This window comes from Pleuronectes platessa, chromosome 2 (genome assembly GCF_947347685.1).
Source record: "Pleuronectes platessa chromosome 2, fPlePla1.1, whole genome shotgun sequence".
Lineage (NCBI taxonomy): Eukaryota > Metazoa > Chordata > Actinopteri > Pleuronectiformes > Pleuronectidae > Pleuronectes > Pleuronectes platessa.
The window spans coordinates 14989490-15007394 of record NC_070627.1 but is presented as its reverse complement, the minus strand read 5'-3'; the positions used below and the strand labels follow the sequence as shown (position 1 = coordinate 15007394).

The following is a 17905-nucleotide window of genomic DNA, read 5'->3' as shown; positions in this document are numbered from 1 at the left end:
CCTCTATGCCTCCGACAGCTAGTGGCCGGACATTTCAGGGGATGTCTTCATGTAGTAAAAGAACAGAACACAGACATCGGTACAAGAGAGCACAGGTGGTCACGTAGAAAAGTGTCAAACCATCTATGGAAGCTATGGAGGGAAAAAAGACGGCACAAGGGTGGTTCCCCCCAATGTGATCAAACATGCTTACTAAGTGCTGAGAGCCTGTTGCAAACAGAAGCTGCAGGGTGGCGGATGAACTGATACGAATTTGCAGAACAAAGGTCGAGGCTATTATGACAGTACAAAATGTGTTTGCCAGTTGAACATATTATTTTTGGAACGGCTCAGGAGAATTATTTCAAATTTGGCACAAAGGTTCACCTACTGATTATGTTTGGTTGGTCATTGCTATAGAAAGTGCAAACATTGCTGGTTCTTCCTGTGGTCAGGCCCTGCCCCTCAAAATGTCATGGTTATAGGTTGAGAGCAGTTTTTGCCTAATTCTACTCATAAACACTAACAAAACATGACTTCCTTGGTGGAAGTAAAATAACAGCTGACTTGATTTCAGTGCTAGTTATGAAAATCCTCTGACAAAATCATTTTGGTGCAGCTTTAATTATGAGGTTCCATTTATGCTGACTGTCTGCAGAACTAACTGTGGTCAAGTTTAGTCAGGAGAAAAGCACAGGTAGTAATCACACGGGCTGTGTGCAAAACTATAATTTACTATATCTGTCATGGTTGTATGTTTCACCCACAACTTTTTTCCTTTGCTCAGTAACGTGTAAGAAAAAAACAACTTCAATACCAGGATGCTGCTTAAATTTGAATTTAAAAAACTTAAATTGTCGGTTTTACTAATGTCAAAATTCATGTTTGAGTTAAAAGATCTAAAATATTACGCAAAGTAATTTGAAGACAGGGAGAGGATTTAAGAAAAGGACATTTATTGCTTCTCTTAATACTTACAACCACAGCCGTGCTTTACACGTACTCAATGAAGCTGAGACATCCAGCCTGTTACATTGCATCAGACACCCCCCTCACAACGAGGCTGGTTTCAGGGGATGTCTTCATAAAGTAAAAGAACAGAATACAGACATCGGTACACGAGAGCACAGGTGGTCACGTAGAAAAGTGTCAAACCATCTACAGAAGCTATGGAGGGAAAAAAGATGGCACAAGGGTGTTTCTCCGGATGTGATCACACATGCTTGCTAAGTGCTGAGAGCCTGGTGCAAACAGAAGCTGCAGGATGGCTCAACAATATGTCGGAGGGTGGTTCCTTAGTGTGCCTGGCTGAGGAGCTTCTTGATGTCCCCCTCGATGTCGCTGGTGAGGAACCTCCGGCTGTAGCGCTTGAACGGCACCCCATCGGGCCCGATCAGGAACTTCTCGAAGTTCCAGGCCACGTCGTTTCTGCAGACCGGGCTCCAGAGGATGAGTCTGGGGTCGTTTAACAGGGCGGTGGGCTCGTCGGTGGGGAAGGGGAGCTTCTCCTTCAGGAACACGAACAGAGGATGAGCGTCCTTCCCGTTCACATCCACCTTCTGCAGGAGCTGAAACTTGGGCTCGAAACCGTTTCCAGGGCGGACATACTTCAGAGACTGCAGGATTTCATCATTGTTGCAGTTCTCCTGCAGAGGCAGATCATAAGATCATGTTAGATACACTGAGACAACTAACAAAGTAAAATCATTTGATAACGTTGCGACAAATCTGATTCCTTAAGATATGAAGCTAAAACAAGCCTGCAGCACAGATCAGTCCTCTGATCTGATAAGTAAACGATCACTATAGTGCACAATTAACTTTTATTGTGTCAGGTGATTGTGAGCCAACAGTTGAACTTCAGGATCAAACTTGTTGGACACAGCTCACATAGCTTCCTCTCTTTATTTGGCTTTTTTGTGCCACAGGAAGAAGCGGCTCCATATGTAGACAGTCAGACGTCCTTGTTTAAGCCTGCAGGTAGTATGACTTCATTCATCAGTATCTATTAATGAGTTACTTGTCGTGCCATTATGACAAAGTTGATGAATAACTTGTTACTAAAATTATTGCTGTTGACTCAGGGGGCTACTTGCTCTGGCACAAGCTACTTGGCTAATCACCAGTAACATACTTTTATTAAAAAAAAATATTGTATTAATAGTTTTCTTATTATTATTCCTATACTTTAATTACTTTTATTATACATGGATTAAGTCTTAGCAAAACAACTTTAAACCCTCTCTGTTGTAAGGTTCTTGGTAACCTGAGTAACTCCACCTGGGAAGACGAAGAAAGGCTGGGGGCTACTTCCGGGACATTTTTAATCCAATACGAGAATTAGATAAATTGACCTGATATCAAGGTAACCTTTTATTCATGAGAATAAAGTTAATAACAGTAACAGACTATAGATTTAAGATGTACTTGTCCTCACCTGGTGGCCGAACTGGTTGCAGGGCACTCCCAGGATAACGAGCCCCTTGCCGGCGTAGCGCTGGTGGAGCTCGTTCATCTGGGTGTAATCCCTGGTGGTCGTTCCTCAGAGAGACGCCACATTCTCAATGAGGATAACTTTGCCCTGCAGGGAGGAGAAATGCAAGACTTCCCCGGTCAGCAGCTCGGCCTTGATCTCGTGAAACTTCGCAGCCATTCTGGAGTTGCCTGGTCCCTCTTCTATTAAAGTGTTCACCTCGGTGTTTCAAACAGAGTCTGATGCTCCTTGAGCCGAGCTCTGAGATCTATGCTCCAAGAGTTCGTGTTCGAGACAGTTCACACCCTGCAAGAGCGGGGGAGGCGATACTACTACTTCTACTACTACTACTATTACTACTACTTCTAGTACTACTACTACTATTATTATTACTACTACTACTACTACTGCTACTAATAATAATGATAATAACAGCAAAAGCAACAAAAACAACAATAATAGTAATAATATGCCTGTGACCTATGCAAAAAATCTACTGGTTGTTGAATATTAGTCACATTTTATTGTATTTACATATCTATCTATTTATTTATCTACTTCAATGTTTTCCTTCATATTATCGCAAAATTTTTGAATTTGATTTACACTAATCAGAATGTTGAATCATTTTTGAGTTACGACCAATGGGTAGCATCTATCTATTTCAATGTTTTCCTTTATGTTATAATTCTTTTTTGTTGTCTCTTACTAGTACTTGTATTATTATCATTCTCATTCTCATCATCATCATCATATTATTATTATTATTATTATTAAATACACTCTATCCATATAACGAAGGATGCAGGTGGCAGTGAAACAGCTTGATCGACTTTAAACTCTTCGATGTGGTTGCGCAGGTACTGTGCTCTTTGGATGCGCCTGTTTCGTTACACGGCGTAGCCCGAACAGACCCGCCGTATTCTATAAACAGGGGAGTCTTAACCCCGCCCGGCGAAGGACAAATTGATGATAGAAAACAGGATAGAAAATGTCAGACCGTCTGAAACATGCTGTCATTGCGTTCAGGTCAAATAAGCGTCACATTCTTAATATCACAGCCATATTTATGACATTCACTATTAAATAAGTATGTACATTATTACGTGCTGGCTTATTTAATAACTTAGAGGATGATTCTTTCTTCGTTTGCAACGACACCGGAAGAGGACCCCGTCGCACGTTGATGACGTTTTCAGCTCTTTGGCGCGGAAGTTTGTTTTGTAACTGGTGTCTCTGTGGAGGAAACTTCTGAAAAGTACGTGACACTTTGAATCATTCTGAATGAATGTGACAGCTGACAACATTATATCTGGATAACGTAACAATAACGTGAGGTATGGAATATGTCGTGTCACCGCTTTACACCTTCACTTTATTGTGTTTATTGTGGTGACGTAGTGGGAGAAACGATCAAGTAAAGCTAATTAACAATTCATTAGCATATTTGTTATAGCAAGCAAGTTCATTAGGTTTTACTTTCCAGATGATGCGGAAAAAACGACGCTCCTCCGTGGATAAAGTGGTGGAAGGAGCCAATACTACTAATAGTACTACTAGTAAGTTACTGCTAGTTCCATCATAACAGACAATAACGTCTCTGTTAAAGTTCCAAGCATCAGAAGTACATCTCACTGTATCCAACGAGAGAGAGAGAGAGAGAGAGAGAGAGAGAGAGAGAGAGAGAGAGAGAGAGAGAGAGAGATTTATTATTAGTTGTGTTTATTTTTTTTACTTAATTTTGTAATTGGTCAATTCTATTACATATATTAAGCTGTTTTCATTTTATTTTGTATATTTAGTCTTTTAACTCGTATTACATTTTTTAACAATCATTTTATGATCATTAAAGCACATTAAACTACATCTTTCTGTCGGTCTGCTTGTCTGTCTGTCTGTCTGTCTAATCTTTTCTCTCTGTAGAGGCAAAGAAGAGTCGAACCACTGGTCGCCCTGCTAAAGAATCTGTTCCAGACGACACAAATCAAAGCGTATTTACCAAATTTCTGAGAGAGGCGGGTGTCACCGTGAAGCGCGGTGCCACATCCAACGAGATTGGTAAACACGCTTTCAAAACAGAGAAGCCCATTAAATGAGAATCAGGTTTTCGCCAAATGATTTTTCTCTGATCTTATATCTTTAATCTCTAGCTGTCGACCAAGTAGTTTTCCAAAAAAGGATTGAACAACAACTACGGAAGAATCCTAATTACCCTGGAGTAAGTATCCACATCATCCCGATACATGCAGATAATATGGGCATTTAGTCTGAGACTATTATCTTTCTTCTCAGATCATACAGGAATTCATCACAGGATTAGAGTCTCACATTGAGGACCCTGACAATTTCAGGAATTGCCTCCTGCCATGTGTTCCACAGTTGTCAGATGGAGATGGCAGGTAACCATTCTGCAGAAGCTCAATGATACTTCAGGCTACAGCCTAGACTACGCTTATGTCAGGAGTTGTTATGGTGTAACAGACTGACATGTTCTCCCCCTGTGTTTTAGTTCGGTCAGCTCATTCCAGGAAAGTCTGCTACGCATGGTGTTGGGGATTGACATTCTGCAGGTAGAATATTTTTCATGGAATGTGCCAAAGACTGGATCACTTATCCAGAAAGGATAAAAGACAAAGCATCACACCGTAAAACACAATGTCTTTTGATTTAATGATTCTTGCACACAACTCCTCAATCTACACTTGTCTCTCATGCAGACTTCCACCATTAACACCTTGCTTGAGAAACTCCCTGAATTTATGTTGGATGGGTCAGTATTTGATATGAGTTTCTTTAACATCATATGCACCATTTTGACAAATTTTTCTCCAATGTCTTATTTTTTAATGTTATCTTGTTCTGTTCCTCGCAGCGCTGGAGATGCAGGAGTCAGTGTTCCACGCATCATTATTAACCAGCTCAAATGGCTCGACAGAGTCGTTGACAGCAAGGTAGTCATCCCTGTGATGATTGGTCATATTGTATGTTCAGTTATCACAACCATTAAGGTTTTAAAGGCGTTTGTATATGTTCTTTTCATTCTGTTAGCATATATTTCTTCTTCATAGCAGTCATCACTAATGTCCAGGTGGGGAGGTGCTTGTTTACTTCTGCCGTCTTTATGTCCTGTCAATGTATTTTGCAGGAGTTGGGGGCTAAGCTCATGGAGCTGGTGTCAGTTGCACCGGTGGACGTTCAACGAGACATCATCACCAGCCTGCCAGAGATACTTGAAGATTCCCAGCACAATGACATAGCCAGGGAGCTCAAGTATGTTCAGTAAAGCTCCTCCACCCATCTGTTACTATGTTCAGAACTGATATTAAGATCCATCACAAGTGGTCCAATCACTCGTCCTGAGATGTGAAAACAAACAACACTTTCTAATGGGCTGACGTCCTCTGTCCGGCTGCAGTTTCACAATGAAGCAAACTTCTACAAAATTTTCTCTGTGACCATACGTTGATTCTTGTGTTATCACCACAAAATGATTGATACTTAGGGTAAACTGGAAAGCCCTTTCCTCACAGCACAACTGCATGATATTCATGGAGCCCCTACTGACTCCTCTCTCTGTCTCGCTCGCTCGCGCTGACACACCCACACACACACAGAGAAATTGGGCACAGCTCTAAAAACAACATAAACTGGTCTTTGCGAACACAAATGATGAATGTGATTATTTGCATATAGATCACGGAAGTGAGATCCGATCACAACTTGTCACAGGAGACCCATTCAGGATTCATTTTAATGTCAGGTTCAAATGCATCTACTCAATGCTGTCCCTTTGATCGGATGTCTCAGGACCGATCCTGATACCAGGTCTGAACAGGGCCTTTTTTCTTTGCACTGTTTCTGTGGTTCTGGTGAATAAACTGCTCTGATCACTGCTCTGTGCAGCTCCTTACTCCAGACGAACACTCAGCTGACTGTCCCCATCCTGGATGCTCTCTCTAGTCTTAACCTCAGTTCCTCGCTGCTTACTGAGGTACCAGACTAACTCATACCGTGACACTCATTTCTGGTGAATTAATAAGTGTCTAGTAGATGTTACTTTGTGTTGCCTCAGGTTCGTGGAGCAGTCATGAGCACCCTGGCCGCCGTGCAACTGGAAGACCTACCTGTGGTCGTCAAGTTCATCCTGCACTCTGTCTCAGTTTCGGATGCATTTGAGGTTAGATCTCTGAATTGCGTAAAATATCAAACACAAAGTAGGAATTTGACTACTTCTATTACCTTGTTATTTCAATGCTTTTAATTTGGTTTGCACCTCTGTGTAGGTAGTGAATAATCTTCGTAAGAAGCTGGAGCTGGAGCAGTGCGTTCTCCCTCCAGCGCTGCAGTTGTCTCAGAGCCGCACGAGGAGCGACGGCGCAGCAGCGTAAGACAACACAGATCACAGCTCATTCCTGATTTGACATCAGTGCCTGTTGTCTTGAACTTATGTCGAAGTAGACCAGTAGTTTAGTGACGATGTTATCTAATGAGTCTGGTTTTTGTGACAGGGTGGCTTCAACTGCTGGGAGCAGTGTTGCGCTGATATTGGACGGCATTAAATCCGCAGTGAGATTCCAGAAAACTATTTCTGAGGCTTGGCTCAAGGTGGGAAATTAGTTTTTAAGTTGTCTGGCTTTTGAAGTTTTTCCGTTTCTAAGGCTAGCAGACATTCGTTGAACAAATTAAAATGGTACCTCAATATCCTGCCTTTATCCTTCTCCTTGTACTTTCAGTGCATTCTTGTTTATTTGCTCAATCTTTCCCCATTCCTTTCTACTTACAATGTTTGTATGCCCCAAACACCAATGCAAAGTCTTTGTATTTGAAAATCTACTCTGCAATATACAAGATTCAGATATTTATCTCCACCTCAGTCACTTAACCTTTCACTTTCACATTGCTCTTCATCAGGCAATAGATTCTGTGGATGAATCAGATAACCATAAGGTAACCATCATCTCAGTTTCTTTGCATCAATTTATATGTGTTTCTCCGTTTGTGATTGGGACTGCATATATCATTCTACAATATTCCTGCTCCACCGTTTCAGGTAATTGATCTGCTGGTGCTGTTCATCCTCCACTCCACCAACGCCAACCAGAGCCGACGGGGGGCGGAAAGGGTGCTGAAGTCTAAAGTGAGGACCGGGCTGATCCAGGAGGCTCTGCTGCAGAAGACCTTCAGGGACCATTCTCAGGTGGGTCAGTCTGCAAGAGGACTATTCAGAGAGCTTTTACTGCAGTTTCCTCGGGTATTAACATTAAGAACAAGGAAATACAGCAAAATATAAAACATTTCGGTGGCATGATTTTTAATTAAATGATTAATGTCATGTGTATTCATTACTGATGACACTTTAGGTCATGCGAGGGTATTTCCCCTCCATCCTGGCTCTGGCTCAGTGTCTGTTACGCTCTCCTGACCCGTGTGTGGTGCCATTTGGGGGACACATGTATCAGCTCTCCTTCACCGAGTTTGACTCTTACTGCCAACAGGTTGGTTTAGATTTTTTAAAAGATGTGCATCAGCATAAGCCTCAGTTTTTGGATGTAAATGAATCTGCTGTATCTCTGTCCCTGATCATGTTTTATAGGAGGTGGTGGGCTCTCTAGTGACCCATGTCTGCAGTGGTGTGGGTGGGGAGGTGGACATGGCTCTGGAGCTACTCTGTGGTCTGGTCACAGAGAAACCCTCGGAAATGGCTCTGTATGCTGTCTTTGTTAAGGTAAGGAGGGGATCCAACTATCTGGTACTAAAGCTGCTACCTTCAATTTCTAGAGGGGGGGGGCTGGCCGGAGGAAAGGCCGTAGAATGTCCTCAGCTATTACCCTGTGCATTTGCGTTTCCGCATACAACGCCTCAAGATAATTTCAGTCATTATCCAGAGTTCAGTGGTTCTCTGAAAGCAGCTACACTGAGGCTCAGTATCTTAGCCTTTGAGCTTGGTTTTGTCTTTAACTGATCTTTGTATTTGACACAGGGGATTTTGGACTACATGGACAACCTCACACCCCAGCAGATCCGAAGACTCTTCCACCTCCTGAGCAGACTGGCTTTTGGGCAGCAGCAGCAAGGATCTCACATCCAGGTGCACAGCCGCACATTCATGGGCTGAAGATAGAGCTCATTCTTATAAATCAACAGGGTTTCTAACTTTCCTCCATTGACCGAACCCCTCATGTGTTTCTCTCCCCCTCTCAGGATGATATGCACATCGTAATCCGTAAACAGCTCTCCAGCACGGTGCCCAAGTACAAGCGCATTGGCATCATCGGGGCGGTCATGATCGTAGGCAGCATGGGGGCCTTAAAGTGAGGACTCTCATCGTCACTGACAGGAGCAGAGTTTTTTTTGTTCGTTCTCTAACTTTATCTCCCTGTGTCTTGTTCTGTCTGCCACTGTCCAGGCCTAAAGGGAAGGAGGTAAAGGATCAGCCGTTACCTCAGGAGACGTTCAGACAGGTACATTCTAGACATGAAATCATATCTGCAATTTGGTACATGTAATCAACAGTAAATGGTTTATATTAGATGTACTTAGGCTCCAGGTTTCTTGTTTTATCAAGGAGATCTTATGAAACAAATTTGTATTTTAGTTTATCTATGTTGATTCAAATAGATAATATTTAACATTTATTCTTGGATTTATTAGTTGGTTTGATGGCTTTTTGTTGCCTCCATACTGTGTATGTTTGTTGGTTTTTTAGCAGTGTAACACAAAACCTATTCATACTATTTCCATGAAACTTTGTGGCGGGCTGGGGCATGACCAAGGAAGTACCAACACAATTTGGTGTGGATTCAGACTTCCTCAGTCCAGTCTTTACAGTATAGTAGTGAATGAACCATCCTTTTCTTGGCCATTTTGGACCTGCTGTTTATGAGATGAACATGTGCCGTGTTTGAGGAGCATTACCGGTGTCTTGTTACATCTGCCCGCACACCAGGGACTGAATAAATGGAGCTTCCTGGTCTGTAATGATATGCATGTTCTATTTGGTGCAGGTGACAGCCCTGTTGGAGCTGGTGAGGTCGAGCAGTGATAGCTCACCTGAGGCTGCAGCTCTGTACTACGATGAACTGGCCAATCTCATCCTGAGCTCTACCCTGGACCCTCAGGTTCAGGTGGGGCTCGAAATTTTCCACAGCTTTTATTTTTTAGTAATTGAATTATTGACCTGCAGCCAGCCTGTTAAAAAGCAATGCATTCTGGCCCTGTAATATTATTTCTGCCAACAGGAAAACATCGCAAAGAGTGTTCTTGATGACTTTCAGGATGACTTTGTGGTGGATCTGGGGAAGGAAATAACAGGGTTGGTGATGGACTGAAGCATTCAACATTAACATGCGTAAATATTTATCCTTCGCATCATTAATCCCTCCGTTCTTTCAGTTCCTTCCCTTTCCCTGCTCGTCTGATGTACAACCTGGAGGAGGAGGAGAGTCAGGAGGGCATCGCAATCAACCTGCTCCCTCTACTGGCCAAAAACATTAACAACAGCCGTGAACAGCTGAGTCAAACCAAGAGAGCAAACAAGTCAGTCGTCCCACTTCCACTATTTACAACCACCTCTACTGAGTGACGGCAAACTATTTAATCAATGACGTACTTCAGTGGCAATTACACATTTTAGTTTATAGTGTAATATGTAACCTCAACCTTTATCAATGGGATGTTTGATTTGTTTATTGTTATATTTTGTGCAGGCGAGTGTCTCCTCTCTGTCTGTCTCCTTTTTTCCGCCTCCTGAGACTGTGTGAGGAGAAACAGCATCACGGAGACCTAGAGGAGATTGATGCTCTGCTGGGTGAGGAAGAGAAAGAAAAACATCTCCCATACAAAAACCAGTTTGTTTTGCTTCCCTGTGGCTGTAAAATAATGCGTGTGTGTGTGTGTGTGTTGACATTTGCTGCCTCACAGGCTGCCCTCTGGTCATAACAGGCTTGGATGTAGTAGAGAAAATCAACAGCCTGTCTAAGTCTGAGAGGGAGTTCCTCTGTAATTTACTCTTTTTCACCATCAACTGGTTTAGAGAGGTAACTGCATGTTTTTTGCCAATCGTGGTTTTTTATTTCTTCTCAAACTCAAGAGACATGTGATTGAAGTCGTGCCTTTCCCCTGCATCAGGTCATAAATGCGTTTTGTAGACTAAAAGAAACTGAGATGAAGATGAAAGTGATGACTCGTCTGCAGAATATCACTTACCTTCAGACACTTTTGGAGAGGGCTTTGGCCGGTGAGTTTTTGATGTATTAATACATGGAGGCTTTAAAATCATGTGGTGTTAAATTCTGCTAAAGATTTTAAAGTAATATCTTCTTGACTTTGTGTTTTAGGAACATCTGGCTATGTTCCACCTGTTGCTAACTTTGATGGAGAAACCTCAGATGCAGCAACATTTACTCCCATTGCTGCTCCTGGTAATAAGGCAAAGAAAGGTAGAACCAGAAGATCTTTTATTCTGTTTTGTGTTGATGGAATCAAATATTCTAAATGGATAATTGTTATTCATATTACTGTTTAATTTTATGTGATTTAGATGGTACAGGAAAGAAGAAGAGGAAGGCTCCTAGTAAGAGTTCCTCAGAAAACAGCTCACTGCTCGAGGAGCCGACTGAAGCAAATGAAACTCAGCAGGTAAGAATGATGATTTTCAGTTCTCACATTAATGTCTTTGTTATGTTATCGAGCTAAAAAGGCGAATGTGCTTGTGCTAAAGGAGGAGAAGGAGAAGGAGAAGGAGAAGGAGAAGGAAACCTGGCAAGGAGTCAGTCTGGTGTCCTACAGACAGTTTTTCAGGGAGCTGGACATGGAGGTGCTCAGTGTGCTGCAGTGTGGCCTGTTGTCTCGCTCACTGTTGGACTCTGAGCTCCAAACCAAAGTAAGTAAAGATATATCATCTTATTTAGAGGAGTATACTTTCACTTATTTACTTTTTATAGTTTATTTCTAGAAATAAGATTATTGGAACATTACTATATAACCATCCACTGTGATCACTTAAAGGAACAACGATTAATCTGGACTGAAGGGAAATGTATGTGTTTTATGGCAGTGACTGTTAGTTTTAAATGTATGTACCACACATATCAATACACAGGAAGTTATACAAATAACTCTGTTTTTAAGGTGCAAGAGGAGGTCCTGCTGGGTCCTGCAGAGCTGGTCTTCCTGCTGGAGGATATGCTTCGCAAAGTGGAGTTCAGTCTTACCTCTGCCCCTGTGAAGAGAATGCCTTTCTTCAAGGTACGGGAAAAAGTGAATCAACAAACACACTGAGCAAAAAGACAAAATTTGTGATACAACATAATGCAGATGTTATGAGGCTTTGGCATTTGTACCACATCGTGAAAACCTGTTGCTCTTTTGCAATACAACATTTTGTGGTCATTACTCAGTGACCTACAATAATATTTAATACTGTTTTCTTTGTTGCAGACAAATGCAACTAAACCATGTGAATCTATCCTCACAGTGTCGGTAGCATTTAATTACAGACTTAATGACCCAAAACCTATTAAAATGTTTTCTTTTAGACACGGACGGATAAAAGTGTGGGCTTCTCCCATCTGCAGCAGAGGAGCGCCAAAGATATCGCCGCCTGCTGCGTCGAGCTGTTGCCGGCCCTCTGCTCACACTTAGAGAACTGTCACAACCATTTTCAGGTACGAAATCAAACACTCTGGAGTTATGAGAAGAAGCTGCATCTCTTCCAATTCAGAATTTTTTTATTTTTGTGTTTTCACAGACACTGCTTTCGGAGAACAACGGTGTTGTGGATGGACCTGCCACAGATGTGCAGGAGCAGCAGTTAATGTCATCGTGTTACCAGCTGCTCCTGCAGGTCCTGAACACCACCTTCAGCTGGTGAGCAGGACTTTCACTTCCATCTTGGAGCAGTTTGCTTTTTAAAGTGTCAGTATGTACATATAATACTTTATTTTGAGAAAGTCAGTTATGGGAAATACAGTTAACAAAGAACAGAATAAAAGAGAATAGATCTAGATGAGAACAATTTTAAATAGGAAAGAAAAGTATAGTTGTATATGCATTTGTGATGTGCTTGAACTAGTGGTGTTAAACCATCTCAAAGTAGCAGCAAGTCAAAAATTACAATGTATGTGAAGAGGAAGGTTACTTTCAGCAATAGCAATATACACCAGGGTATGTTATGATATGATTAGGAAATGGGTCTTGGATTATCTACAATGATAATGACATATGCAGTAGTGCAAATGTAGTAAGTAGTTATTAAATGATGCTCCGTCATTTGATTTGTTTGTATGTGTATATTTGTCAGGTCTGGATTCAGTTTGCCAGGCCAGCGAGGTTTACTGAAGAAAGCTCTGGGAGTTTTGGCCGAACGACTCAAGGGACGTTCTGAGTTGACCCTGGAGCAGCTTGTAAAGTGAGTCACAAACTGCTCGATTATATTTAGAACAATAGTTTCCTTTGAGCTTTTCTGTGATTAAATGTGTCTTTGCCTCCTCTTTTTCTGTTGCTTAGACACAGCTTTGAATACCTGCTGAACTTCGGCAGCACGATGCCAAGTCTCAGCACAGCTCTGTGTCTCTCCCAGCTTCTGTCCACTGTGTCTCAGAAGGGAGGGAACCCTTCGGCCTACAGAGAGCAAACTGGTCGGTCTGACATGTTAACTCATTTTTATAAAACATTTTTTCTATCCAATGGATTGTGGAGATAATTGGATGTTTCTTTCGTTCTTCCCAGCTTCCCTAGCAAAACGTTTCCTGAGCCAAGACTGGGTGACAGCCAGCGGAGAGAAAGAGCGTGGGACCAAATTCAATGAAGCACTTCACACTCTCCTAAGGTCTGTTTGCATTTCATAAATCATCAACTTGCAGTGAACAAAGAGTGTCATGCAGAAACAATAGAAAGCATCTATTGTGTTAGAGCATGACTGACACATTGACACTGGAGCTTTAGCTTGTCTTACATTCAGTAAATCGTAAGGTTATTTATAAACCGTATGACGGCAGTAGTTTCAGAAAGCCGAGCTCAGACTACAGGAGTCATCTCCTCCCAACAATTGCAAGAGAAAACTGGTCTTGGACCATAGTCAGTGCAGATGTTACCAGATTCTCTGGTAATGTGAAGTTTATAGATCCAGTATTAATCCTCCTGAACTACTCGTTGACTCATCAGGGCTGTCCCAATAATAACAAACATTTTTGTTCATAAATGTTTATGAATCTGTCAGAGCAGCACAAGCCAACAAACAAATATATGTGCTGTCGGTACAGGGAACTTTCTAGTGACTCTCTAGATGGATGATTCTTCAGCAATCCTCTTCCCACTCCTTTATTGAGGAGATTTATAGCAAAAACTCTTTACAATCATGCATGATATTTTTATAATTGTGAAAAAACTGTCAAATTTGTGTATTTTCTCTTCTTTGCAGAATCTACCTGGATAATGTTGATGATGTTCTGAAGGCAGTGGAGGAAATAGCTGGGGAAAGAATCCCTGAGCTCCTCAATGCATCGAAGAATGAAAGCTCTCCGACATGGCCCACTCTCAACAGGTAGATCCTCACCTCCATCACTCCTTTGTGTTCAGATCTCTTTGAGAGACATGGGAGGTTTTTAGTGAGTTGCTGATCAAACAAAGTAACTTAGATTATAGTCCTGTTGCTTCATATATTCCTGTCGGCCATCATTTGGCTTCCTCACCACGGACTCACAGCTCACATGCTCAAACTTCTTCACTTCTTTTTCCTCCTCAGGCAAACATTCCTAGTTTTCTACAAAGTGATGATGGCAGAGCTAGAAAAAGCTGCGAGAAAGATTCCTGCGAGCAAAATCAGTGACAACACTGAGGTCAGCAATTATACAATATGTATTATAGATTGACAAAACATTACTACTGTGCACAACTTTACTAAAATTGGCTTAACAGTCTTACTATTAAACTTTGTAACTTGACATAATAGTTAGTTTCCAAATTATTCATGCTAGACTGTAACCCATGTTCTTCTCTTAGGCTCAGAGTGAGAAGCTGCTGACGTGGAACCTGGCTGTCAGAGACTTTCACGTCCTGGTCAACCTAGTTAAAGTACGTCATCGTTACTGTAATTATATGGCTTTAAATGTATCCTAACCATTTCCTGTTTCCAACAGTAAACCAGCTACTGGTCAGTTATTTCTATTATATGATTTTTTTGACAGTTTTTATAATTCATACTGAAAGCTAAAGTCAAAGAGCCATTTTATCAGTTTCACCTCACCTTCATTTGTCAGATTTACTAATTCATGAATCTTATGTTCAAGAGTAAGTAAAAGTAAAAAAAATGAACCCTTTAAATCACTGGCTCTAGCTGAAAATCAATGTAAACGCAGAGTTAGTCGTGTTGTGCTTTGATTCTGATACAAACCATGACACGTTAATGCAAAGAGATTGAATTCTGCACTTTGTGTGCTAAATATGCATAGTGACTAGCACCCTCTACTCACTGGTTGAAACCCAGGTATTGTTATACAATTTTGCTCTAGACTGATTTGTACACAGGTGAAATAGGTTTAAAAATGTAAATATGTTCTGTTCAACCACATTCATGTACGCATGTCTGAGCCCTTCCTCCTGCACTTCAGCCATATGTAAGGGATTTAGTTTACACACTTGAAGTCCATCTTCTCAAATGTCTGACCTCTAATCTCGTCTCCTACAGGTCTTTGATTCAAGGCCAGTGCTGAACGTGTGCCTGAAGGTGAGGTGGCTCGGCACTGAAACTTCACATCCATGTGTAGCTGTAGCTGCTGCGACTAACTGATGATAATATTGTTGACAGTATGGCCGCCTTTTCTTGGAGTCCTTCCTGAAGTTGGGAATGCCGCTGCTGGATCACAGTTTCAAAAGGCACAAGGTACATGAGAAGTTTTCCCCACAACAGCCGTTAAATATTTCATTGTGAATTTATGTCAAAGAATGAAAAGTGTTCTTTAAAAGCTGAGGGACCTGATGATGTTACTTTTGGAACCAAGCTACAACTGCAGGGTAATACGCCCAATGAGCAGACCACTCATGTCACTCTGATTGATTAGACAAATATACATCTATTGTATAGTAATTGACAGTGCTCTGCACAGTGCAATAATCTCTACCCTCTATCACACAGGCATGGTTTCACACTAAAGCTTTGATAAGTCCAGAAAAAAAACTATCTTTGTTGTGTAAAAACCAGAAGCTGATGTGTGTGTGTGATGCACGGTGTTTCAGGAGGACGTCCAGAGTCTGCTGAAGACCTTCCAGCTCAGCACCAGGCAGCTCCATCACATGTGTGGATACTCTAAGGTGACCACAGATCGCACTGTTTCAGACTCATTCCCACTCTATTTGTTTATTAGTTGGAGATGTCTCCGAGTATTCTGTGAGTGATAGAGTCTGAACCGGTTCACAACCGAATCCTCGGGTGCTCAGTCACTTAACGTCTTGTCCTGATGTGTTGGTGCTCAGATTCACCAGGATACCAGCCTGACCAACCACGTGCCGGCCTTGAAGAAGAGCCTGGAGCTGTTTGTGTACAGAGTGAAGGCCACGCTCACGCTCAACAACTGCCAGGAGGCTTTTTGGATTGGCAACCTGAAGAACCGCAACCTGAAGGTATAACACTATTGGATGTGTATTAATATGCCTGTGTGCATTTTGCATCGTAGATTTCCATTGATTATGTGTTGTTTACTGCAGGGTGAAGAGATTCTTTCTCAGAGGTCACAAGGAAGTGATGATGATGAAGAGGAGGAGCATTCAGTGCTTCCCCAGGAAAAGTCAGAGGATGAGGTACCTGCCATTACCCCAATTTCAAATTGGTATTACACAGTTAGGGGAATAAAAAAGAAGCCACTGAAGATTAGTCTTGAGTCTTAGTTCTACTTGCAGTCATTTTATTCCAATGTCATTTCAGTGAATTTGGAATGTTGTAGAAATGTTGCCAGTAGCAAAGTAAAAAGTAAAGAACAGCAGCAAAGTGTTTTAAACATTTTATTTTAACACATACCTTTTAGAGGGTAAAACTTTGACTTAACCGAGACTTTGATGAAAACTCAATTTTAATGTCTTTATCTACACTAAACTGCACTAATAGACAATAAAAAAGAAGAAGGAAGAGCTATAGCAAAGTAGATAAAACCCATTTCATAAACTGATCCATGAATTATTCCCTGGAAAATTGGTGAAAATGTAAAATATACACCCAATCTTATCTGCACCAAAATGAAATAGGTTTTTTCTTGGCCCATGTCAAACAAACAAATGTACAGGGGGTGAAAACATAACCTCTCTGGTGGAAGGTCTAACAGATGCAAGTAATCCTGAAGTGTGTGGTTAGTGGCTGAAGGGGTTTGCAGGAGCGTGGACAACAATACTAATAGTTTTATTTAAGGGATAAGCAGCACAAGTAATAATTCAATCGATTGCGTAACACATGTAAACAGGCTCCTTGCCCTGCTGCTGGGTCAGTCAGTACTTTGTAAAGTGTAAAGCAAACATGTCGGTCAGTGGAAAGTGTAGAAGGATTGATAGGATCATTTGTAGAGCTCTATAAATAGCTAATGATTAGAGGCTGACACGGTTAGCAGAGAAACAATTTGATATGGCTCGAGTCACGTGGCACTGTGTCCTGTACGATCTGAGATTCTGCTCTATTCAAGCTCCGTCACAACTTCAAATCTGCCTGTTTGCCAAATGTTGCTCATGTGCTTTCCTGCAGGGCCAAGAGAGCGACTCCGAGGAACCCATGGTGATAAATGGAGAGGGAAATGTGGCTGAAGAAGATATCACAGATGACTCTGAGTAACACTAAACACAAAGTGTAAATAACTGTTGACTTCAATTTTACACTTTTGCCTTTGAGTCCTATTTATGGATCAGCTTTTGACGTTTTGAGTGTTTGTTTGTTTTATTGACTTTTTACATGAATATATTGAATACTGCTGCTCATTGGACAGGCGCAGAATAACGGAAGTTTCTGTTTTCTTTCTGTGGCAATAACACTGCAAGCACATTAAATGTACCTCCACATGTTTCCTTTTCTGGTGAGGATAAAATGAGCTTTATAATAATGTTTCCTGTTGGTGGATGAAATAAATATGTTGAGAGAGCTTTGGTTGGAGTTGTCATTCTGGAATTAAACATATTTCACACAAATTAGGTTTAAACTATTAATACACAAGAAGTGCAGATAAGACACACGCTTGAGAAAATAGTATTTAAATGTTGATGTAATTATTTATCTCATGTTTAGATTTCTTTCAACAGGGTAGACCGGCCCTTTTCTCATTGTGTTATGACATAAATAATAATCCAGATGTGTGATATATTGTTTAATTACAGGTGCCCTGGCTTATTTTGTTTTCAAAACAGGGCAAAATGTGGCGAACTGAAAAAAGAGCACAGCACCAGGTCTCAACACTGAGACCTTTGTTCCCGGCAAATCCCATA

At 41.4% G+C, this 17905-nt stretch overlaps 2 protein-coding genes across 6 annotated transcripts; one reads left to right on the top strand and one right to left on the bottom strand.

The window, feature by feature from the left end:
• Positions 1 to 913: 913 nt before the first annotated feature.
• On the bottom strand, positions 914 to 2732 carry gpx1b (glutathione peroxidase 1b). The gene is made up of 2 exons (XM_053431742.1): positions 2417 to 2732; positions 914 to 1625 (listed from the first exon to the last, which is right to left on the bottom strand). Exons 1-2 carry the CDS (start codon positions 2630 to 2632, stop codon positions 1275 to 1277), a joined length of 567 nt encoding a protein of 188 aa, XP_053287717.1. The 5' UTR covers positions 2633 to 2732; the 3' UTR covers positions 914 to 1274.
• On the top strand, positions 1819 to 17566 carry fancd2 (FA complementation group D2). 5 transcript variants are annotated; one of them, XM_053431699.1, is made up of 44 exons: positions 1819 to 1959; positions 3939 to 4011; positions 4376 to 4510; positions 4603 to 4670; positions 4745 to 4851; positions 4962 to 5022; positions 5170 to 5222; positions 5325 to 5403; positions 5598 to 5722; positions 6356 to 6443; positions 6525 to 6629; positions 6736 to 6836; positions 6961 to 7057; positions 7364 to 7399; positions 7503 to 7649; positions 7813 to 7947; positions 8046 to 8177; positions 8433 to 8540; positions 8654 to 8763; positions 8859 to 8913; positions 9457 to 9576; positions 9691 to 9764; positions 9845 to 9988; positions 10159 to 10259; positions 10373 to 10488; positions 10580 to 10688; positions 10789 to 10890; positions 10992 to 11089; positions 11172 to 11333; positions 11582 to 11698; positions 11989 to 12117; positions 12201 to 12319; positions 12753 to 12860; positions 12959 to 13089; positions 13181 to 13280; positions 13872 to 13994; positions 14196 to 14289; positions 14453 to 14524; positions 15138 to 15176; positions 15258 to 15332; positions 15686 to 15760; positions 15923 to 16069; positions 16154 to 16246; positions 17175 to 17566. In XM_053431699.1, the coding sequence occupies exons 2-44, from the start codon at positions 3939 to 3941 to the stop codon at positions 17259 to 17261; spliced, it is 4350 nt and encodes a 1449-aa protein (XP_053287674.1). In that variant the 5' UTR covers positions 1819 to 1959; the 3' UTR covers positions 17262 to 17566. The 5 variants fall into 5 exon arrangements, with proteins under 5 accessions (XP_053287674.1, XP_053287667.1, XP_053287683.1 ...); XM_053431692.1 differs by lacking the exon at positions 1819 to 1959 and adding an exon at positions 3187 to 3710; XM_053431708.1 differs by lacking the exon at positions 1819 to 1959 and adding an exon at positions 3190 to 3789 and having other exon boundaries at positions 11178 to 11333.
• Positions 17567 to 17905: the final 339 nt, after the last annotated feature.

Coding starts and splice junctions, on each gene's coding strand:
- fancd2 (XM_053431699.1), top strand. CDS start 3,939: ATGATGCGGAAAAAACGACGCTCCTCCGTGGATAAAGTGGTGGAAGGA. Junction 5,404..5,597: donor ACAGAGTCGTTGACAGCAAG/GTAGTCATCCCT, acceptor TGTATTTTGCAG/GAGTTGGGGGCTAAGCTCAT. Junction 7,948..8,045: donor TTGACTCTTACTGCCAACAG/GTTGGTTTAGAT, acceptor CATGTTTTATAG/GAGGTGGTGGGCTCTCTAGT.